This window comes from Hyaena hyaena, unplaced genomic scaffold, assembly GCF_003009895.1.
Source record: "Hyaena hyaena isolate Hyena2069 unplaced genomic scaffold, ASM300989v1 scaffold_305, whole genome shotgun sequence".
Classification (NCBI taxonomy): Eukaryota; Metazoa; Chordata; class Mammalia; order Carnivora; family Hyaenidae; genus Hyaena; species Hyaena hyaena.
The window spans coordinates 1,616,423-1,640,903 of record NW_024080938.1 but is presented as its reverse complement, the minus strand read 5'-3'; the positions used below and the strand labels follow the sequence as shown (position 1 = coordinate 1,640,903).

The 24,481-nt window shown below is 43.4% G+C and overlaps 1 protein-coding gene across 4 annotated transcripts in view; it reads left to right on the top strand.

The window, feature by feature from the left end:
• Positions 1-3,446: 3,446 nt before the first annotated feature.
• NTM (neurotrimin) overlaps positions 3,447-24,481 on the top strand; it is a 406,021-nt gene continuing 384,986 nt past the window's right edge. For 3 of the 4 annotated variants that reach the window (XM_039248224.1, XM_039248223.1, XM_039248222.1), the window contains exon 1: positions 3,447-4,117. In XM_039248224.1, coding sequence (XP_039104155.1) covers positions 3,951-4,117 — 167 coding nt within the window. In that variant the 5' untranslated portion in view covers positions 3,447-3,950. The remainder of the gene's footprint in view (positions 4,118-24,481) is intronic. The other variant, XM_039248226.1, reaches the window with a different exon arrangement.

Sequence of the window (24,481 nt, the reverse complement as noted above, 5' to 3'; positions counted from 1 at the left end):
CCCTTTTGCAGTCATGGGATCATTAAAGGGAGTATGATTGTTTTCTTTTGCTCGGGCAGTGTGTGTGTAGGTGTGTGTGTGTCTGTGAGCTTGAAAGGCATTGTCCTATAGATATTTTTATAACCTGAAGCAATTACAGCTGTCAGCACAGAGACAAGCTGTGACAAGTTGATTTATGTGTACAGTATATGTGTATCCAAGAGGGAAGGGAGGAAGGAGAGGGAGATGGAGGGAAGAAGGTGGAGGTGGGCGCTTGTTAGGATGTTGCTTTCCAGGAGGCAGAAAGGAAGTCGTTTCTATAAAGAACACAAATAATGAAATTGCTCTGACTGTCATCCCTTTTTCATTAACTTGGATATGCTGGGAAAAATAAAATAAATCTAGCGGTTTATATGAAGCAAGAGACAGGATATAAGATAAGCCACTAAGTGTTGGTTATATTTAGGGATTAGGGGATGGGCAGGGAGTTGACATATGATTTTGAGCTTCATCTACTCAAACAACTTCAATAAGGAGTTCAGATGAAATGGATTCTGCCTTGTTAATTGCACGGGCATCCCTGGTCTTTCACCACTTTCTAAACTTCCATTTGTGAATAAAGTTTGGGCCCCTTGACCAAGAGAACAGGTATGAGGTTGCCAGTGGGTTTTCTATCTCCGCCCTGAGCATTACCTGAGCTCTGCTGGGTTTCCTGGCAGATGCTGCCCCTAGCACCCTCCCTTCACAGTCAGAGACAAAGATGGCTTGACTGTCTTAGATCAATGACATGCAGGCTGGTATAAAATGAACATCTTAAAGAGCCCGTATGAAGAATTATTTTCCTGCCCAGTCATAATAATGAAGTGGTAGCGAGCAAAATGTATTAATAAAGCATCTTCCACCTTAAATGGATTTCTAAGTATTTTCCTGTAGAGTTAATCATGTATGTAGGTCTCTAGGGAAGGCTAGTTGTTGTCATTATCCACATTCCCAGATGCAAAAACTAATGCTCATTTGTACCTACTTGGGAATTAGATGCAAGAGCCAGGACTAGAATTTATTATGAAAGGAATCATCCTTGCCATTCCCAAGCCTGTAGGGAAATGACTCCAAAGCCCAGAATGAATCCCTCTCCCTTCTCTACACTGTAATTATTTCCAGCTGAGGTAGTGAAGGTGTGCGTACACAGCGGGGATGGTGGGGGAGCATGAAGGGTGGGGGAAATGGAAAGATGGATAATTAGAGGTAACTCATTGGCCTTAGGGGAAGAAGAACCCCAAATTTAGCAGAGTGTAAGTCAGCAAATACAATCTCACACTTTACCTCCTATTTCCAAAATTTCCTATCGTAAAGGGGACATAAAATAGGATCTTGCAAGAATGGATGGGTGCAGGAAAACGTTTTATCTTCTTTTATTTTTTTTTTCTTTAAAAAATAGAAACAAAACTCTCCTCTCCACAGATGCCATTTTCTTTTCTTTTTCTTTTCTTTTCTTTTCTTTTTTTTTTCCTGATAGTAAAGCCATTTGTTGCAGGCATAGCTGACAATTGATTTTTTTGGTGCTATATATCAAATGGTCCCTACTGGCCAAAAGCAGCAGGTGGGTTTCCCTGAGAATTTAATCTCAGGAGAAGTCACCAGAGGAGATGAGGAAAAAATAGCCCTAATGATGGATTAATTGAGATCTTCACTGTAAAGTTGCTCAACTTCTCATGGTTGACCACTTTCTGGTTAACTATTAAAAGAGAAAACCACATTTGCTCAGTCTGTTTGTTACCCTGAAGTATGGGTCCTACATCTGCAAACTCGGCCTCCTTCCCTACCCGTCTAAAGTAAGGTGAGGCAGGATGATGGGTAAAATGCTCTAACACATGTATTATCTCCATGCAAGTAGTGGTTACAACCTGCAAGGTGTAAGGACTTTTCTGGCACCGGGACCTTTATAATTATAATGTTTCAGTCTTTTTGGTCTTGGCTGGATGCACTTGGGAAAGAACATCCTTTTTATTATTTAACAGGTATTGAAAAAAACAGCTTCTGGGTTGGATCTGATAGAAAGTTGAGGGAGAAAAAACAAAGTCATTGTTGGTTCCATCTTGTCTATCCCCAGGAAAAGTCTGGTTCGGTGTAGAGGGCTTAGATCTGGAAGTCCCTGAGGAGAAAGCAAGTCAGTTAGTTAGTTAGCACAGGGGTGTGGGCTGGTTTGCTCAGGGGCCAGGCCAGGAAGGGGAATGCACTGCATTCTATCAGAGCAGGACTTAGGGGAGAAATTAAAATGTAGGTATGCAGCCCGAGAGAAGTGACAGGAACTGAGGCTAAACCAGTTTTTCCCTGGGTTTCAAGAATTCGAAAAACACACCTCTTAAGATGATTTGAAATCAGCTCTGCAAGACTGTGAAATCCAGGAAACTTGGGAGTCCGCAGTATAAATAAAGCAAGTGGCTCACACTCATTCATCTGAATGAGCACTTTTGCAGGGCTAGCATCTTTTAATGTCGACAAAACAAGAATAAAGAATGTAAGTTAGTGTCGGAACTTGACCAAAATTTTGATGCGGTTTTGCTAGTTGTACACCCTAAGAGACTTATATGATTTTGCATTTATTCTGTATATGGAAGATCTGTTTAGAACGGTGGTGTTGGGAAGTAGCTTGGGGGGTGGCGGTGGTGTGGGCATTGACTACTGAATAAAAATGAGATTATTCTAAAGCATCCTCCAACACTCTGAATTTACTCTAAATGCTAATGGAATTAATCTGATAATTTTAAAGGTGCATGCATGCATGCTGCAGGGTTTTCCTTTCCTAGTTAATTAGTTTGTGACCCTTTCTAAGATGTCTTGGGCTTATTAAGATTGTGCGGTAACTTTGCCTTTCTTCTTAATTTGGAAGTGACAGCTCTTCAAGGGGGGAAATGGTTAAACTCCTCGCCTTGGCTGGTGCACTACCACGGCGCGGCGCGGCAGGGGTTAAGGTGGGCGCCCGCGCCCCGCGCCCGGAGCCCTGCGCCCGCCCGCCAGAATGAGCGCGCAGTCCGCCCGCTCGCTCGGCGCCGGCCCCGGAGAAAGTGGCGGTCAGTGATGGAGCCGCTGCCATGACAACCCCGGCGGTCGGGGCCCGCGCGCGTCGGGGCTGCTCCCGGGAGGAAGGCGGCGCGGAGGCCGGGGGCGGCCGCTGAGCGTGGCGTCCGCGCGGCTCCGGTGCCGGCTGCGCCTCGCCTTCCCCAGCCAGCCAGCCAGCCAGCGAGCTAGGGGCCGCCGCGGTGCGCTCCGCCGGGCCGCTCCTGCCTCGGCCGCCGCCGCGGCGACTGCCCCCGCCGAGACTGGCCGGATCGCAGCGGCTGCAGCGCGCATTTCGGCTCGAAGGAAGTTGACCGAGGCGGCTGCCGCAGGATCCCCGGGTCCGGATCGCACGAAGCCCGGCGGAGCCGCCCCCAGCGTGCCCCACTTTCCATCTCGGCTATTGTTACGGATTGTTTTTCTCCTGGCCATCCTCCCTCCGAAACTTACAAAGAAAGTGTTGGATTTCCCCTTGTTGGAACTGAGGAATTGCAGACCACCTCTGGGGAGCCGGATCTGACCCACCCCTAGGTCCCCTCTGGTACCAAAGTGCTTACTCCACTCCAAAGTGCCATGTCAGAACTGCTACCGGGAAGAAGGGGCTCCTGAGGCGTGCCCACACCTTTGCACCTGCCTTGCGCTTCCCCTTTCTTGGCCATCTTCCCCGGCCGAAGCAGCACCGAGGAAGCCCCCTTGGATGTCCTCCGTGGAAACTGGTTATCCGAGGCCTGATTTGGGGGAGGAATATTAGACTTGGAGGAGTCTGCGCGCTTTTCTCCTCTCGCGCCTCTTGGTCGCCGCTAGTTCACTGCTCGGTCCCTGAGCTCGCTCCCTCACCCCACCCACTTCCTGTGCTCGCCCGGGGGTGTGTGCCTTGCCGCTGCCGGAGTTCTGGGAAGTTGTGGCTGTCGAGGATGGGGGTCTGTGGGTACCTGTTCCTGCCCTGGAAGTGCCTCGTGGTCGTGTCTCTCAGGCTGCTGTTCCTTGTACCCACAGGAGTGCCCGTGCGCAGCGGAGATGCCACCTTCCCCAAAGCTATGGACAACGTGACGGTCCGGCAGGGGGAGAGCGCCACCCTCAGGTAGGGAGCTGTCTTTCTTCTATGAATTGACAATGATTTGTACGGGTTGTGGGGGGAGAGGGGCAGGGGTGCAGGTGTGTGCGCTGGAGCAGCTGGCACGGAGGTCGCTGGTTCCTTGGGCTGCACGATTCATGGTGATTCATGGTGGAGTGCTTTGCCCCGGGAACGTGGTGGTGTTAGGGAAACGCTCAGAGTATGGGGAGATGAGCTGTTTCTCAAAACTGGCCTCCTTGGCTCAGGACTTGGTAAGCATGAGGGGCGGCTAAGGCAGGGAGTCATTGAGATTGAGGACAGTGGCATGGACACTGTGTGTGCCCAAACCTGGTGGCCATGGTGACTGGGGACCTGGCTGGGGCTCGGCATGAATAGTCATCTCTGAAGTTAATGAGTCCCGAAGGACGAGTCTTGCTTCGTTTGAATGCCTTCACTCTGCCTGTGCCATGGGGAGTTGCCAGTGGGCTCCTGTATTCTGGCAGACCTGATGTTTTGTCCTGGGCTTAACTGTGTCTGGGGTGTCTCCATGCCATGAGCTGGTGGGCAGCAGGACATGCTTTTTCCTGTCGAAATATGGCTTTCAGAGACTGAAGTCCTGGAGATGAGTCTGATTTGTCTGTGGAAAATATCATTTACTCTGGTTAGCTGTTCCCTCTTGGTTTTGTCCACTAAAGTGGTGTGTGCAAAACTCATCTACTGAACAGATAGGATATTTCAGTGTTGAGTTGGATCCTGATTGGTTTCTGGGGTTAAGGCTTACAGAAACTGAGGAGGAGAAGAAGAATCTTGGCTATGTTTTGTGTAAGGTGGGACGAGTTTATGTCCCAGATGACCCTGCCTACTGACATGTTAACGCCATTTCCAGTGTCTATGAACTCTATCGCTCATAAGAGGGTAACAGAGAATTAGTGATTAAAATGGGAAATCTTACTCTTTAGAGAGAGTCAGCATGAGGCAGAAGTTAAGAAGGTTTATGAGAAGAATGATTTCTCTGCCTCTCTTTGATTTAATATGCCCTCTTACATACAGTTTTCCAAACTGGACTGCTGAGCTGACTTCAAGGCAACATGGCAATATTACCATCCTTTGCATTTGAAGATTCTTGGAAAGATACCCTCGGGGCTGGTGGCCATTGTTTTATCTCTGGCAACTGTTCTTTTAAAATTGCGTTGTTTGTGGATGGTACTCTTAAGGAGATGTCCACAGGATAAGAACTGTCAAGGAGGGGACACTGGCAATACAGAGTTGACTTGTCAGGATATTGCCAAAGGAAGTGTGTGACTTAAGGACCCATGGAAGGCCTACATCCTGTGCTCCACTGTCTTTGAAGAGCTAACCCCCAAAGACCCAGTGAACTCCTGGTTACCCATTGGCTCAGAAAACTCCCCTCTTCCACTAAGCTCTTCAGCGACTACTTTGGACAAAGGTTAAAATATCTAACAGCCTCCCACCCCACAATTACTGTATCTGCTTTGTCAAGGGATGTCATAAAGCTATACAAATGTTGTGATTTCAGACTGCTTAAAAGAGAGTGCAAAAATGAAGTCTTCACACAATACGATGATGAATTTAGTGTTTTCTGGATGCTCCCTTTGTCCCTAACCCTTAGCTGCAAGGAGTGGTCTCAAAGAGATAAAATAGAGACATTGTCACATGGAGAGCATGTTAGAAACAGATGGGATGGTATTTTCAAGGAGAAGGTAGAAGGTAGACAGCTCTGTGGACATTTGGAGATAAAGAGATAGCAAAGGGACCTTGATAGACAACGGTCCCATATTGTAAGGGGGATCTTTGATGGGGGGTTGAATGAGCCAGGATCTGGTCTTCAGAAGGCAACTGCCTAGGCTCTTGAGAATCAAGACTCTCTAGAGAGTGGCTGAATTTGGCAGATGCTTAACCAGGGCATGGTCTTTATTAGAAACAGCTTCTCTTTAAAATTGCATTATCATGGACTAGCTGCTTCTTTTTATCTCTCCTCCCATGCCTTTCTTGCTCACTCTGGGCTTCCCTGTCCCTGTCTCTTTCAAGCACTAATGTTTCTTTGCACTTTCACATCTGCTCTGGTCTTATTTGGGTGTAGAAGGAGGACATGGAATATGATGGGGGCTTCCTCTCTGGACCCAACACTGCCATGGTATAAAAAGGCCCTCTTAGAACATCTCCTGCCATTCTGTGCCAGCCGCACAGAATGGGACTAAATGTCTAAGTGATGATATATAGGAGGAAGATGCTTCCAGTGGCTAGGGCAGGGATTAGAGGAGGTAGCATGTGACTGACACCGAGCCACTGGCCATGGGCCTGATTTAGGATGTGAATCAGGCAGCAGGTGTATCAAATGACCTGCACAAAGGATGCTCATGCCTCAGCAGGATAACCTTCATTCTTCCCAGGCTCTCATGCACTAGAACAAGCAAAGTCCGCCATGCTGGGGTGTTCTTTTTTGGAGCTGGAGTGCTTGAACCCTCAAACACAGTCTTTGTAATTTGGTGTGCAAAGAAGCAATTAGGAATTTCAGAATGTATTTTGTTCGCATAAAATCTGCTAAATTTGCAAACCTGATTCTAGGTTGTTGTAGCGTAGTGTCTCAGGGCTCTGGGTTTTTTGTTTTTTTAATATTTGTTTTTGGGTGCTTTTTTTCTTTTTTGTGTATTTATGTGGATCTTTTCTTTTTATTTACCTCTTTAGCTTCCTGTTTCCCTTCTTCCCTTCTTCCTTCCTTCCTTCTTTCCTTCTCAGTCTCTCTCTCTCTCTCTCTCTCTCTCTTCTTTTCTCATTCAGCATGCAACTAAGCTACACAGAATAGAACTAGGGAGGTGTTCTGGGCCTCCACTCTGCCCTGGAGAGCCACCACATTGCTGTGGGTGACGGGCGATGCTTGTAGTTTACTTCTCAACCAGCAGAGGACTTTTTGCTCTCGTTTTATTTTATTCTGCTTTGTTCTCACCAGTTTTATTTTTTGAGGATCTCTTCCAGTCCTCAAAGAAGGAATGCTTCAACAGCAGATTCTAATGTGAGGAAACTTTTAAAAAATGTTTTAGTTCATCCAATTAGCGCTAACGATCCTTGTGGAGGTATTGGGAAACCTTTCACCCAAGGCTGCCATTGACAGCCTGAAAAGAATCCCAAACAATTTGCATTCTCCCACCCTTTCTGCCCTCCTGCTGATAGTGTGTATGCATATTTTTTTTTTTTTAAAAGGGTGAGGTTACGTCAAACAGGATATGTAGTAATAATGGCATTAACCAAGGTTTAGGGGGCACTTGCTATATGTCAGGGAGGGGTCTGTTTTTCATAATATCTTACCTGTAGTCCAGCTTCATAACATAAACATTTAACCCTAACAGAGAGCCCGTGATGTAGGTGCTCTTATTATTCCCATTTTGCAGATGAGGAAACTGAGGCATAGAGAGTTTACATTGTTTGATTAAGATTGTACAGGTAGGAAGTCTTGAAGCCAGATTTTGAGGCAGTAGTAATCATAATGTTAATAAGATGACTAGTAGAGTCAATGATTGGTCAGTTACTATATGTGTTAAATAGTTTGTATACATAGTAACATTCAATGTTTAAACAACTCCCTGAAATAGACTTAACTATTCCCAACTTCATTGCTGAAGAAGCTAAGGCCCACAAAGGGGAAATTAGGTAATATCACACAAGTAGTTAAGTTGTTGGAATATTCCAAGTTGTTGGAACTATACTCCCTCATTTTGTACACTACACTTTCCCCACTGCATTCTGTGTTCTAATTCCTTGCGGTACTTAGTGTCTCCTCTAGTAATTTTGGCTTAGACCCTTTCCTGCAATGATGTTGAACCTTCTGTGTTCTTTCTCCTCATGCAATGGGGAGCAGCTAGCTATTAGAAAGCAGAGATTTTGTACCTTGTAATATCGTGAGCACTGTGTACTCCCAAATGTTTATGGAACAGACAAAGTGAATGGGAACAAAACAAAAACATCCCCAACCTATATCCAACTTATCTCTTTACTGCATTTCTCCATCATTTTACTTTAAAATACAGCTGTGGCCAACCAACAAAGGTTTATTGAGTGGTTCTTATGTGAAGGGTCCTGAACTGAGTTTTGGGGTGTAAAGGCATGAGGCTTGGACTTCATACTTCAGGGCCTTGAGTCCAACTCAAAAGCCTGGGCTGTGGATAAAGAAGTAACTGACAGGTGAGGCAGAGTGTACCCATCAGGAAATGGGTGGTATGTGTGTGTGTGTGTGGTCAGAAAAGAACATCCTGTTTTCACTTGGGATGGGACTGGCCTTCTCTGTGGAAATACTGAGGAAAAAGTGAGGAGCAGGATAGCCTGAGGTCCCCAACTATGTGGATGTCATTAACTGGAGAGCTTTCATTAAGTATCCACCTATCGCTTGGCAATTCTGATGAATGTGTTTCGTATTATCATAGATTTCCCCAATAGGGCAACAAATAGTATAGTGAATTATTTCCCTGGGATCATCTGCGAAGTGAGTAAGTATCAAAAGCTGAGTTGTACCTTCTGTCACATATCTAGACTGTAGGCTTTGCCAGTGCACAATGTTGTTGTTGTTGTTTAGATGAGTTAAGAAGAAAAGATCTGAGAAATGTATGAGACTGAAGTTGGATTTTGATATAGCAACTCCACGGAATAGCACAGAAGAATGTGATTTTGATATGTGAGAAAACCCATGGAGTCCCCTTCTAAACATAGGAAACTGTGGCCCTTTATTCATATCATGTTAAATGTTTACCATTTCACTTGATACCAGATGGATTGTCTCTTTGTCCCTTCAGCTACTCCATGACCTCTTGAGGGCAGAATAATTCCTTCTCTGTGTTTGAATCCCAGTATCCAGCATATGACTTGGCCCATGGATTTTTCTAATAAAGTCTGAGTGTCTGCTCTGCCTATCTTCCTGCTGCAGACATCCTGGCCTTTTCTCCACCTCATGAAAGTAGAAAATGAATTATTGCTACAGAGGCGTTCTATTCGTGGTTCTCCCTGTTGGGGATACCCTTACTCCAGACCTTCCCATGGACAGATGTTTATCATTTTGGCCTCAGCTCAGATGGAGACCCCTCACTAAAGCCTTTCCTGACACCCCAAGTCAAAATAATCCCTATCACCTGCACTAGTCTTACACTGACATTTCATCTTTGGATTTTTTTTTTCTTCTTCAGAGCCGTGATCTGTATCTGAAATTTTCCTACTCATATATTTGGTTATGTGTTTATGATATGTCTTCCCCAAATGGACTTTGACTTTCTTGATAATAGGTACCTGCTCTTATTCAGCACTATGTACGCAGGGGTAGGCAAATAGAAGGCGCTCAGTAAACAGTTGTTGCATGAATGAATGAAGAGAATCTGAGACCACTGTCTTCTTCTCCTTGTCCTTCTCTGTCCTTTTTTCTTAGTTGTCTTATGTTGTCCTTACCCTGGACATGTTACTGGCTCACTGTCATTTCTGATCAGGCTGCACAGATGTGTGAGGTTGCTCTTGTGTGAGGTTGCTCTTGAGGAAGTTACAGTTACACATAAGTAATTGGACCGGTGCTTTTCTGTCAGGGACACAGATAGACTACATCAGTTGTCAGTTATTTCAAAGCTGCATCCATGACACTTGCCTTCTTTCTGCCAGGTCACCTCCCTACCCAACCCTTCAGCCTCTGAAGAAGAGCTCCTCTCTGATGAGGTGTTCAAGCCCAGATGGACCTCTGGGAGATTAGCGTTTTCAAGATAAGGAGGGGCACCGAAACGCACCTTTCTGCCCATCCTTCTTTCTCTCCCTTTGGAGTTTGCTAGCAGTGGTTGTCTCGTGGTGTAACTATCGATCCATTCTTTATGAGTTAACTCATTCAGAATAGCAATGCCACTCCGGAAGCATGTGCTCTTCTGACTGCACTGCCTCCTCCCAGGATCAACCACTGTGTGCTCACCTCCGGGGCTTGCCAGGCATCCAGCCGGTGGACTGTGGCTCAGAAGAGCATAGACAGATGGGGTTGTGGAGGGAGGCTCCTGGAAGCATACTCAGCCTTTTGAGGAGCCAAAAACTAAAATGGGAAAACTAAAAACCCAACCAAGCATGGGGCAGAAGGAGAAAGGATTATGCCAGTTGTCATGGGAGCCTGGCGAGGGGCACCGAAGGACAGCCTGGTTCTTCAACATTCCTTACCTACAAGCATAGGTGCTTTGCAGAAATTTTGCTTTTTGTCTTTTGAGTTTGAAAGGATTGCAGAGATCTGGTGCAACCACCTGGTTGTACAGATAATGAGATAGTGATCATACGTCTTGCACAAAGATGCCTTCCAGAAGGATGAAGTGGAGCTGACATCAGCCCATGCTTCCTCACTTGGCTATGAGCCCTAGCATAGGGCTACCTATGCCTAAAAGAAAGCCACCTTTTCCTAGTAAGTGCAAAAGCATCACACTGACAGCATCATGACAGTCAGCTAGCATTTGTCACTGTGCTCGCTTCTCACGGCTGGTTGTGTCTGGCACCGAGGCCTGATTCTTAGCCTTCTGCTCCACCTCTGATTCCATATGGGACAACTGTTTACTGTATCAGGCTCCGTGCTAAGCACTCTACTAACAGAGACTTATTTAATCCTCCTAGCTGCTCCAGGAGATGGATGCAATTATTATTCTGATTTTACAGATCAGGAAACCAAAGCACTGAGAAAACTGAGACATTTTCCCAGATCACACAGTCAGATGGTGGCTGAGCCTGGGGCTTGGAACCAGTTTTATCTGACTCTAAGCTGGTTCTCTTTTTGTACCACAGGGCTTTTCTCGAATTCCATCCCTTCTTTGCTTCATTGCCAAGGTGTACTCCCAGAAACCGGGTGAATTTGGTCTTTCCTCCTTGTCCTGGAGCCTAAGAATCTTGTTTCTGGAAGCATTTTAGGAATGAGGTATGGGAATGTTTAAGCTCTGATGGCATGGAGACACAGAGAATGACCTAGCCGGCCTCTCCTAGTCTCTTCTCATTAGACAACCCTAGAATCTCCATTGTTAGTTCAGAGTAAGTCTATTCCAGGTTCTTCCACCAAGCTTTTGTTTCAGATCAGCAGTCTTGGACTCTCATAGCAGATCCTCAAACTTTGCCATGTATTTCTCTGTAGTTCTCTGGTATTGAACAAATCGAGGTAGAAACACAGTTCTATGAGGATTCCACAAGCCAGTGAATCCGGCTGTCCTGGCAGTGGGAAGCAGAGTGGGTGAGACCTTGACCTACAAACTTTCTTCTTAGTTTTGCTGGAAGTAGGACCATTGGCATCTTGTGACATGGGAGAATCTTGAAAAAAATTATAATTAATGTTAATAGTGTATTTATTCTCTTAGGTTCAGAGTCTCCACTGATGGGTCAAATATAACATTATTCTTGCATTATTTGAGCTACTTTGCTTCCTTTGGATAAGGTTAATGGGTTCCCATTCTGTGTAGTAGATTACTGATGATAAATAAATAATACAGTTAACATAGTATAGATGGTCAATTAGTACTGCTTTTAGGAACTCAAGAATTGCTTGGGTTTAGGACACGATTTCCAAATTGCACGTGTGCACTAATGAGGAGGAGCACATTAGCACATTCCAGTAGGAATGTTTAATGGGAGCACGACTGATAGAGGCAAAGATTTCCAACAAACAAGACCTTACTGACTCATATTCTAGTGGCAGTGGTATGCTGGAAAGAAAACGGATTAGGAGACAGGATTCTGCTCACTCTGACACAAGCATAGTGTCTGTGAGCTGTCAGACAAAAGCTTTTAATCCCTCTGTATAAAGAGGACAGTTCTTACCTACCCCAAAGGGTTATTTTTGATTAAATGAAATAATTTTACACAAAGTTTACTGTATAGCTATTAGTCTCTTTCTCTCCATATGTATATACATATGCACACATATATATGTCTGCATGTTTATATATAATATTCATACATTTGTCAGTTTTCATTATAAACTATTGTAGTTTAAACACCTATATAGCTACCCTTTGATAGATACACCGTGTCATGCTTCTGGAAGATCTACAAAGAGAGGATTGCTGCTCTACCTCCCCGTAATTGTACTTTGGTGTGTTTCTCTGCACATCTGTTTAGATCTTAGGACTCTTCTTCAGTTCAAATAATTTCTTGCACTGTTTTATTTCTGACAGGGAGTTAGAAGAAAGGTATTTCTTTATTTTTCATAACAAGATCGTTGCATAGCAAGTTGTGACAGTTCATGGCTCTGAAGATGAATTTCCCACCAGGAAAAGCTGTATGGAAAGCTCTGTAGAGGCAAGTTCTCTGAAACAAATAGTGGGGTCAGGAGTTCATGTACAGAATTAGGACTGGTAGACTTTTTTCCATGGGAGACTGCATTTTCGGTGATAATTCCACTGGAATCAACAGACAAAAATAGAGGTAGGGGTGCCCTCACTTGGGTTGGGGGCAAGGGGGTTAAGCCCTTCTAGCTTTAATGTTCTCTGATTATAATTTTCCTGTTCGTTCACATCTCCTGTGCATTCAGAGGCCAGCTCAGGACTTGCACATTAATGGGGGAAATTGAGAAGGAAGTCTTTCTGCAGTTGGTACTTTTTTTTTTCTGTCTCAGTCTGGGGCAAGACCTGTGCACCTGGCATTAGAAACTGACTGCATAAATCACCAATGGAGCCACAAAAACAGTCCTTTTCACTTCAGCCATATGCCATGGAGCTAAAATTAATTGAAGTTATAGATAGAAGTCTCACCCTTTCTGTATCTGACTTTCCCAAATCTCATTGAGTCACGGGACTGAGTTTTTTGGGCTTATTTGGGCATGTTTGGCCAACTTGCCCTCTTCTCAGCATGAGATGCTTTGGCTCAGAAAGCTTTTGGGATTTAGATTTGTCTTCTAAAATGAACATATGAATTAATCTTACAATTTTGCTCATGGATTTTTTTACAATAATAGAATTTCTAATGAAAAAAGCATCAACCACTAGGCTTATGGAAAGTGACAAAACTGAAATCAACAGTCAGATAACACCTTGTTGGCCACATGTTGGTAAAGGAAGATATGTTTGTGTAAAAATAATCTCTTGATCTTTTCTGGCTTTCAAACAGGCTCAAATGGAGTGGATGAGTGGAAAAGTGCACTCACACTCAGAATAAGCATCTTTGGACAAATTTACTAATCAGGAAAGCTCAATCCAAAATAATTCTAACCAGTCAGAAGCAATGAAGAAGGAAGGAAGATAGAGAATACATGCACATCTCTTTAATTTGGTGCAGTTATAATACGTAAAAACTTGAAAGAGTAATACTGTGGTGTGGGTTGAATTGTACTCCCTACCAAGAGAAGAAAGAAAAAAAGAAAACAAAAGATATGTTGAAGTCCTAACATCTGGTACCTCATAAAGTGATCTTACCTGGAAATAGGGTTTTTGCAGACACAATCAATGAAGTTAAGATGGGATCACACTAGAGTGAGGTGAGCCCCTAATCCAAGATAGCTGGTGTTTTCATAAGAAGATATACATAGGGAAAGACTGGACAAACAAGGAGAATGCCATGCGATGATGAAGGCAAAGGCCGGAATTACATAGCTGCAAGTCAAGAAATGCCAGAGATTGCCAGTGAACCACCAGAAGGAAAAGGCAAGGAAGATTTCTATCTTACAGGTTTCATAGGGAGCATGGCCCTGTCAACACCTTAATTTCATACTTCTGGCTCCTTGAACTGTGAGACAATGAAGTTTCGTTGTTTTAAGCCATCCACCTTGTAATGCTTTGTTATAACAGCCCCAGGAAAGGAATGCGCTAGGAGAAAGAAATTACAAAGGAAGATTTCTATTAAATAATCATCACATACAAAGGACCACTGAAAAGCCAGGTTAGACCACGCCACCATCCAACTGTGACACAAGTCACTGCAGTCCATAGAGGAAGGGTCAGAGCCCTGAATGTCGTTGGCATGGCAGTTCCTGTCCTAGTCATAACCCCACAAGCTCTGCATTACAAATATCCAGGAAGCTGATCTGGAGTAGAACTATGCTCAGAGCTCATTACCTTCTTTTTCCTAAGAGACCATCAGGACAAGACCTGTAGTTCCCACTGCTCGGTTATCTCAGCAGCCTCAGGAGTCGAAGCCCACTCCTCCATCTAAGTCATGTGTCATTGTCTCCATTCTTATTATTACCATATGGTCTTGTACCACCAATGATCTGAACCAACTGCAGACTTCCTCCTAATCCTCCAAACCTTTCTACTTACTGTCTGAGCTTCGTGATCTGTCACCAGCAAAATCCCAGATTTCCAGTCTTTCCTCTAAATGTTCTCTCCGATTTCCCTGAATTGTTTCCATTCCTAGAGCCATGTCAACAGAGACTGTTTTTTGCCCCCTATGCTTTGCTTACCATGAGCCCTGAAAGTTGAATAGATATCCTCCTTGCTACTCATTGTGACTTCTGGACAGTCTTTTTCTGGCTTTCTCAGAATCCCTTACTCATGTCGGTGTGTGGGCTGTGAGGTTGCATTACCCAACAACCGTTCTTGCTGCGGTCTTCTGCTCTGCCCTGAGAGCCATTCTGTCCTCCCAGAGCTCCAGATCATAATTCCTAGTGTGAATCCAAAGGTCCACTTTTATGGCTCAGATGTTTCAAACTCAATGCCTCCAGCCAGTGTTTTTGATACCAGCCACATTTAACCCACCTCCAGCCACCACCTGGCTCTTCGATGCCTGTCTCTCCCAAGCCCCAATCTTAGGAATGGACACCACCATTCATTCAACCACTCAGGCCCAAGACCCAATAAATACATATTTTTTCTTTCTCTCTTATGCTTCACCTAACCTATCAATGCATCTTATTTGTCTTTACTTTTAAGATATATCCTTTAAAAATTTTCTTAAAAATTGGGGGGTGGGAGCCTGGGTGACTCACTCGGTTATGCCTCTAACTTCGGCTCGTGTCATAATCTCACGTTCGTGGGTTTGAGCCCCGCGTTGGGCTCTGTGCTGACAGCTCAGAGCCTGGAGCCTGCTTCGGATTCTGTATCTCCATGTCTCTCTGCCCCTCTCCCCTCATGCTCTGTCTCTCTCTGTGTCTCAAAAATAAATAAAACATTTAAAAAATTTAAAAAACATATATCTTGAATCAGACCACTTTTCACCATCTCTAACACTATCACTTTAGTCAAAACCACCATCACCTCTCTCCTGGATTATTTCAGTAGCATCGCATCTGGTCTTCCTGGACCCCTTCTGCTCTAGCAGAGGCCACTCGACCTCTACCTCATGGCTCAAGTTTAAGAACATTCCTCAAATCGTACCACTCTCTGTTCAAAACCCCATTGTGGCTTCCAGTAATATTTAGAATGAAATACAAACACTTCAATGGTATAAAAACATTTTATTGCCAGTGCCTGAGTGGCTTACTTGGTTAAGTATCAGACTCTTGATTTCACCTCAGGTCATGATCTCACTGTTCATGAGTTTGAGCCCCACAGTGGCCTCTGCACTGTCAGTGCGGAAACTGCTTGAGATTTTCTCTTTCCCTTCTCTGTGCCCCTCCCCTTCCTTGCATTCTCTCTCTCTCCCTCTCTCTCTCTCTCAAAAGTAAATAAATAAACTTAAAAAAAAAAAAAGCTTTTCTTGCCTGTTGCCTGCCTACCCCTCAGAATTTCCCTCTATCACATCTGCTTCACTCACAAGGATGCAGTTCACTGAATTTCTCTTGTTATTCCTTGAACCCACCAGTTCCATTCTTGCCTGTGGAAATGCTCTTTCTTCTGACAGGACCCACCACAATGTTGTATGGCAGGATATTCATGGCATTCACGTCTCCTCAAACATTCTATCCTCAAAGAAAACTTTCCAGACCATGCTGTTTGAGATAGCCATACCCCAACCCCCACTCTCCTGTGTTTCCCTATGTAGATTTAATTTCCTTTATCACCCGTAACAGTTAGAAAATTCTGTTATTTATTCATCTATTATTTATTTATGGCCTCTTACACTAAAATGTAAGGTCCCTAAGGCTACTGACTTTATTGCTCTCATTTATAGTGGCTAAATTATGGCCTGGCACATGGCATATATTAAGAAATAGTTGTGGAGTGAATGAAAACTTTATTAGGTATAATAGTAAGCTGCTAACAGTGAAAATTATTAGAGAGGGGACTTACGTATATACCTGAATTGGCAGAAGTTTGGGTGTTCCTAAGCAGAGCTCAAATGGAGTGGGTGTGACCTAGCCTTGGCTTTGTCTTCCAGGACATTGAGTGGGATGGGAAGATGAGGGGGAAGTGTGTCTGGGTACTCTGACACACTTCATAAAATCTACATGGGCAGAGGCTAAAGGATCTTTAAATTTCCACTTCCACAAAAGGTTTTATAGAAAATCTAATAAACACTTGAAAATAAGGATTAGTTTCTAGTTCGAGTCCAACCGTTGTCGGGGAGGGGAAGGAAATGGCACTTAGTCAGAAATCAGGCAATGAGCCTCACTTCTAACACATTATTCCATGTCCATTATGTTTCTTTTAAAACTGTTTATTAAGGGGATTCTACTTTAAGGCTACAGAGCATGATGACTGAGCGTAGGGCTTGGAGCCAGCCCCTGGGTTCAAATCTTAGCTTTGCCACCGCCCTGTTGTGTGACCTTTGGCACATTGATTAACCTCACCGGGCCTCAGTTTTGTCGTTGTTTGATGATAGGAGTAGTGAGCCAGGAGAGAAATAGGGAGTATTTAAGAGCAGTGTCTGACACTCTGTAAGTGGTAGCTTCATACAGTGGGGGAAGGACGGAGCATGAAATGTATCTGCTGTGGGCAAATAGTACTCCTTTGAATCGAGTGACCCCGGGTCCCCTGGTGAAGGCTGATGTTTCTGCAAGTCCTGCGCCTCTGTGGTGAACTGATTTTGAAGAGTCTCAGCAAGGGTCATTGTTTTTGGGAGGTGAATAGTGTTTGAGGGCTGGGGTGACCTGAGTCTCAGCCCTAGCACTGTCACAATTCACCATGGGATGCTGCTAAGAAAATTAGTGTATTTCCCTGTTTCCCGGTTTCCCTGTGTCTGAAATGAGAAGGCAGGGCATGACCCCTACTGCTCTGTTCAGTTCTTTACATTTGAGGAAGAGATTGTTAGCTGTTCAAAAATATATAGATTGTTTATCTTCCTCCCCGGGCACAAAGCTTGACTCCGGTTTCCCAGGCTTTTTTGAATTCAGGTGTGGCCACGTGACCAGGCTCTGCCCAGAGGAATGTGAGCAAAAGTTCTGTGCGGATTGGCCCAAAAAAGCTCCCGTATGAAATACTTCATGCTGTTTCTCTTTACGCCATCTAGATGTCGATGTCCAAAATTACCTTGGAAACCCATGTCCTGTTGGACAGATGCTCCATCATCAGCTAAGGCATTGAATGTCTCCACAGAGCAGGGCTTCCACACCCGCCCCACCAGCTGACCCAGAATCTGTTAGATTACTGCATGAAGGAAAAGTACACTTCCATTGTGATAGGCTTTTGGGATTTTGGAGTTCATTTGTTACAGTACCTAACATTATGCGATCTAATTCCACACAACTATTATAATTCCTGTTTTCTGATTTCAACCGCATAGAAATACACAGGTTTCATAAAAAAGTCCAAACTTAAGCACTTATTAAAATTTCTTGGCAAGCTTTTTCGGTGATTTTTGCATGTGTCTGAAAGTGGGAAGCATGGCCTTTTCAAACTGAAGCCTCAAATGTTTGACTTTCATTTGCTTGACTCTTTACATCTCTGAAGCAAGTAAAATGTCTGCTTTACAGAATATGTGAAAACCAGTGACAAAGAAAAGTTTTACCTTGAAGTAAATTAGCACATGTCCATAATGGATATGACTGGAGACATACCATAATTAGTGAAAATACGTCTTAGATGACAAATTGCTCATTAATGGCTGGAGGTTTTATACTTAGTGTAACCTTTGGTGCTAGAGATATTCCAATACCCAGTGTTTTAATTGACATGCAGTAAAGAGACAGATGGGATGATTCATAAGCTTTTTCTCAACAACGTTGAGAAAAAGGAGAGAAAACCACTGTCAGAGGTCAGATGCTAGAAGTGTGACCAGGTGTTGGGTTAGTTGTGTGTGCATTTGAGTTGGGGGGAGGGAGGTCTGAAAGGGAAGGGGGACGGCAGTTGTGGTAGGAGATCTACAGGGCCCGGAGGCAATGCAGACACAGAAATTTCTGAGGTGGCTCTATTCCAAGATTTTGCATTTTGGGGATCAGGAATCTTGTCTTATGTTCATTGTTGTCTCCAAATGATGCCCAGCACCTGGCACATAATAGGAGCTTAATGCATTGTTGGAGAATGAATGGGTGGGCTTCCTTGTGACGCTTTAGCACTACTTCCTTTGTATCTTGTACGTGCCGGGCACTATAGTGGGTACTGAGTTCCTTTTTCACAAAGTGATTTTAAGTGAAGGGAGACTGGGGCTGAAGCTTGTCTGAAGTGAAGTGTCCTCTTCCAGCATACAACTTAAACAGACCAATTAGAAATAGGTGCCCTTCCGGGGCACCTGGGTGGCTCAGTTGGTTAAACATGCGACTTTGGCTCAGGTCATGATCTCAGCCCGCATTGGGCTCTGTGCAGACAGCTAGATCAGAGCCTGGAGCCTGTTTCAGATTCTGTATCTCCCTCTCATTCTGACCCGTCCTTGCTCACTCTCACTCTCTCAGAAATAAATAAGACAATAAAAAAAGAAAGAAAGAAAGAAGGAAGGAAGGAAGGAAGGAAGGAAGGAAGGAAGGAAGGAAGGACGGAAGGAAGGAAGAAAGAAAAGAAAGAAAGAAGTGCCCTTCCTCCAGTCTGACAAGTCAGTCCCTAGGCCTCTTGGTGAGATAGACAGAACTGTGAGTTTTTAAATGTCTCCATTCAGCATCCTTGAGCAGCACACAGCCTGCACAACTATACTCAGCAGGTACCAGTTTTCACTAAATAAGTAAGAAGACAAACAGTACCTTGTATATTTGAAAGCACTATGCCAGAAAGCAAAATACCTATAATAGACAGTACCTTGGGGTACAGGGAGAGGGGTGTTTGCAGGGTGATCAGGAGCGTGGTATGATTCCTGTAGGAATCAGCAGTAAAAATATTCTAGGCAGAGGTATCAGCAAATTTCATGACCTGTTGAAAAATGAGCAGTGCAAAATGGGAGTCAGTCTCAGAGCTGAGGAAGGTGTAAGGAGTAAAAAAGAAAAAAAAAAAAAAGAGAGACATTTGGGGCCTTGAGTGTCTGCGAGCTGTAGTATAACATCCAAATTAAGGAGCAAATGCTGATAGCCGCACAGATTTTAGGAGATTAGAAATAAATAAAAATCCCACATAAACAAAGACAACACCTGTGTTGATCTTCTTCGCTGTGTATAGTTTCCATGTGGATGTTGTCTGGGTTGTTACAGCTCTGTGGTTCTGTGGCAGCCAATATTTGGTGCCTCGCCCCCGCCTCACACACATCTAGCCATATGGGTCTAGTGTTTTCTAACTGAAATGTCATCCTTCTTTGGTCCATTATGCTTTGTCATTGCCATTTATCACATCTGAAAATTATAAACATTGGAAATCTGCATAATATCCAATTTGACGTTTTACCTGTTGCTGTTTCCAGGATATTACATTGTGAAATTAAGCCGGCATATTATGATCCTGTGTGGATGTGTGTGTATGTATAAGCAGACACATATTTGGAATTAATGGACTCCTAGAAATCAGAGATGGATTAGGCCTAATGAGCTGTTCAGAAGAATTATTTAGCGCATATTTCATATCTCTATTCAGTAATCAAACCTACACACTGCGTATGCTAAGAAGGTGAGGTTTTTCCTTATTTTTTTTTTAGTCCTTGGATCATCTCCATTTCTGCCTGAAAATTTAGCATTGTACCCCTAGAGCATTTTGCACCAACTTTATTAAGCATTCAGTTTGACATTTCCCTGCCCTTAGGGTTGTCTTTGGTATTGAAAAAGTAGTTGCTTTGCTTGTTACCATTAATGTATAATTAGTAATTGGTGCCGGGCTCCCTGGATCCCACCGGGATGCAGGCGGCTCAGAACAGGTGGTGGGAGTCCTCAGAGACTGAGTCCTGACCCTTCCCCAGGCCCATCCCATCTCTAGGGGAGACAGACCTGACCTTCAGAGTGTACTGAGTGGAAGACCTGGAGAGTTAGCCTAGATGAGAGGCTATATGTATTCGAATTTTTATCCAGAGCAAATGATTTGCGTCCTGCCTTCCGTTTTCACTGAAGCGGTGCCAGAGCCGGTGACCTTTCTGCTGGATGAGCACTGGCTCTTAGTTATGGCCCACTCCGGTTTGCATTAGCCCTTCAATCCTTAATTTCCAGCAGACCTTCAAAATTCCATTCACAACAAGATTTTCTCCATGAACTAAAAGCAGAAATGAAAGGTGAGATGTTTGAGAGTGTGGAATTTGAACCAGAGAAGGAGTGCATTTTTGAAGCTGTAACAGAGACATGAAATTATGGGACTTTAAAGGAAAAGCTGGATCTTCTTGATCCATTCATCAGTTGATGGACGCTTAGGCTCTTTCCATGTTTTGGCTACTGTTGACAGTGCTGCTATGAACATTGGGGTACATGTCAAGAAAATGTAGTATATTTAATACAATTGAATACTACATGGCAATGAGAAAGAATGAAATCTGGCCATGTGTAGCAACATGGATGGAACTAGAGGGTGTTATGCTGAGCGAAATAAGTCAGGCAGAGAAGGACAGATACCATATGTTTGCACATATAGGTGAATTAAGAGGAAGCTAACGGAGGACAATGAGGGAGAAGAAGGGGAAAAATAGTTGGGAGGAGAGAAGGAGGCAAACCATGAGAGACTCTTGAATCCTGAGAGCAAACTGAGGGCTGATGGGGGTAGGGGGGAGGGGAAGGGGGTGATGGGCAGAGGAGGGCACTTGCGGGGATGAGCCCTAGGTGTTATATGGAAACCAACTTGACAATAAACTATTTAAGAAAAAAAAAAAAAAAAAGAAACGCTGGAGGTGGCTTGACACATTGTCAGTTTCCCATAGGCGGGTGCCTAGCTTACAAATGTTCTTTATAGCTTGTTTGAATATAATGTCTAAGTACCTAAACATATATACTCAACTCTTGTTAGTCTACATAAAACATGCTCATTGAGAATTATTTTGTAGTGGGAATAAAGGGACTCTGGAGTTAGAACCTCATTTGTGAAATTATTAACCTCTCTGAGACTTTATTTTCTTATCTGTGAAATGGGGGTAAATAACGCCTTAATACCTACCTGACAGAAATTATTAACCTCTCTGAGACTTTATTTTCTTATCTGTGAAATGGGGGTAAATAACGCCTTAATACCTACCTGACAGAGTTATAAGAACAACAAAGCACAGCATTATTAGCAGTGTTTGTCATCTGCTTCGTGTGGTCATCTCATTAATAATCATCTCATTAATAATCACAGCTATTTATGATACTTGTGTAAGATAACTTGTAAAATCTCAGCTATTGTGCCTGGTATGTATTAGGCATTAAACATACCGTATTCTTTCATAATACATTAAATTAGCAAAAAAAAAGTTAAAACTATTTATCGTGGATTTGGAAGAGAGGCCGTCACATTCATGTTGTGACTGTTGGCTGGTTTTCCAGACACAAACCGATCCTGATACTCTTGTCTGTGTTTTGTCCTGCTACAAAGGTCCCCTTCAGGTGCTACAGCCTACAGTCTTTGTGGCGCACTTAGCCTGGTTGCTTTTTCCACACCCTTCTCCCCTGTTCCTGGCTTCTCTCCTCTCTCCCAGGCCAAGTGTGGTGGAAATCCCGCAAAAGCATAATCTCACTCTTGATCTTCAATTGGGACAAACCTCTTATTCACCCAGTTTCCCATAGTTTGTTTATGACCATGAGTCATTTGCTCAACAAGTAATTATTCAACACCTGCTAAGTGCCAAACATTGCTCTAGACCCTGGGATTCGTGGGACAACCAAAAAAGAAGTGGCTATTTCACACAATGTCAGGCAGCGATGCACACTCCCGAGAAGAAAGCAAGCAAGTAAGCGAAGGGAGACATGAACAGTAGGTGCCAATTTTAAGGTTTTTAAAATTTTATTTTTATTTATTTTGAGGTCGGGGGAGACAGCATCCCAAGCAGGCTCCACACTGTCAGCACAGAGCCCCATGCAGGGCTTAAACTCACAAACTGAGAGATCACGACCTGAGCTGAATGCTTAACCAACTTAACCACCAGGCACCTGGGAAAGAATAGGTGCTAATTTTGGACACACTGGCTGGGGGAGGTCTTTCAAAGGTGGGGCTTTTGTGTGAAACTTGATGCGGTGAGGGAGGCAGTTGTGTGTGCACATTTGGGCCAAGATGTAGCAGGGAGAAACGTGGCCACTATAGAGATGCAGAGGTGGAAACATCTTGGCTTGCACAGACCGTGAGGAGGAGGGCAGAGCCAAGTCCAGGCCACTTGGCTGCAGTGACCATAGTGACCCCTTTGGATTTTATTCTTAGAACTATGGACGCTACTAGAACAGTTTGATCATTTTGGACGCTATGTATTATTTTTTTCATTTTTCTGTACTTAGCTATTATTTCCATGCCCTACCCGTGTTCAATTTTAAGTTAAAAAAGTTTTTTTTTTAACATTTATTTATTTTTGAGAGACAGACAGAACATGAGCAGGGGAGTGGCAGGGAGAGACAGGAAGGAACAGAATCGGAAGCAGGCTCCAGGCTCCGAGTTGTCAGCACAGAGCCCAACACAGGGCTCAAACTCATGAACTGCGAGATCATGACCTGAGCCGATGTTGGATGCTTAACTGACTGAGCCACCCAGGTGCCCCTCAATTTTAAGTTTTTTTAAAAGCAAAAACCATGGCTGATTTGTACCTGTGTGTCACTGATGAGACAGAGCCCAAACCTGACTAAATGAACCTCCTCTGAACTCCCACAGTGATCTGAACCACACTATCTAATCAGCACTCACCGTAAGTATGAAAAAGCTGTTTTTCTGTTTGTCTTTGGGTAGGCTCACACGGGCTCGCTCACCAAGAATGAAGCCACTTACAGCTGTTACATTGTGAGGATTTGGAAAGTCCTTAATGGATCATGAAATTCCCCAGGAGTACAAATCCATTGGCTTCCTTCAATGAGTAAACAGTTCACCATCCCTAGACTTCCATTTTCATTTATGACTGAAGGCGCAGCCCCATTGCCAGGCCCCTATTGCCCCTGGTCTTATGATGGTTGAAATCAATAAAATGCTCTGAAAAAAAATGATCTATAATAACAGCTTCAGCAGAGAGCCGTAAACTATTACTCTTATTATTTAATTAAAAAAATGTGTTTTCATTACTTAAAAAAAAAAGTAAACGATTACTGTTCATTTTGCTTTGTTATGATTGCCTTGGTTAATGCTGGTTTGTTTAACCCTACAGTGCATGCCTATGGCATTTTGGGTTAGTAATTACTGCTGAGTTGCAGATAAAATATTAATTAAACGTACTCCTGTTTTTAAGGAGTTATTTAGACATAACTCCTGTTGAAAATATGTTTTGAACTTTTCTATGAACTATTTTTGTCCCCAAGTTCTTTCCTACTAGACACTGGGAATGGTTGGGACAATTTATGGTCCATGCACTTGGGCACTGGTGAAAATTGTGTTACTGGTTGCTTTTGATTGGTCCTCTTTCCACATGGGAGTATAGGCCTGGCTCAGTAAATGTTGATGAAATGTTTATTTCAGTAGCACAATATTTCCTGTATACTGAGAACAAAATATGTATTACTTTCCTCTTATTATGAAATATTTTATACCTCAACATGTGTATAACATACCTATGTATAAAAACATAACAGATTGATCACCTGCATGCCTTCCACCTACTCTAAGAAATAGAACCTTCCATTAGCTATGAAATCTCATATGTTCCCTACTTATTTTATACCTTGTCTCCTCTGAGAGGCTTGCCACTGCCCTGAACATTTTTATTCTTTCCTTCTTTTCTTTAGGGCTTTACCAAATGTATGGGTATTCTTAAATAACGCACCATCTATGCTTGTTCGCTTATTTCTTTATATAAATAAAAGTATTTTATTTATTAACCTGCAAATGTTCATTTAACATTATGTATTTTCTAATAATTTGAAATTAATATCTTACTGAATATGGATAAGTCATTTCAGATAATTAACTGATCTACAGCTCATCAGTCAAAAATGGTTCAGTGCCCTGTGAATGTGTATGTGTGCACACAAACACCTGCTAAAAATATACACTGAAAGGCTCAAATATCAACATAGTAATGCTCATAAAATTTCTGAGTAGTGGGATTATGAATGACTTTGATTTTCTTCTTGTGTTTTCTATAATTATTAAA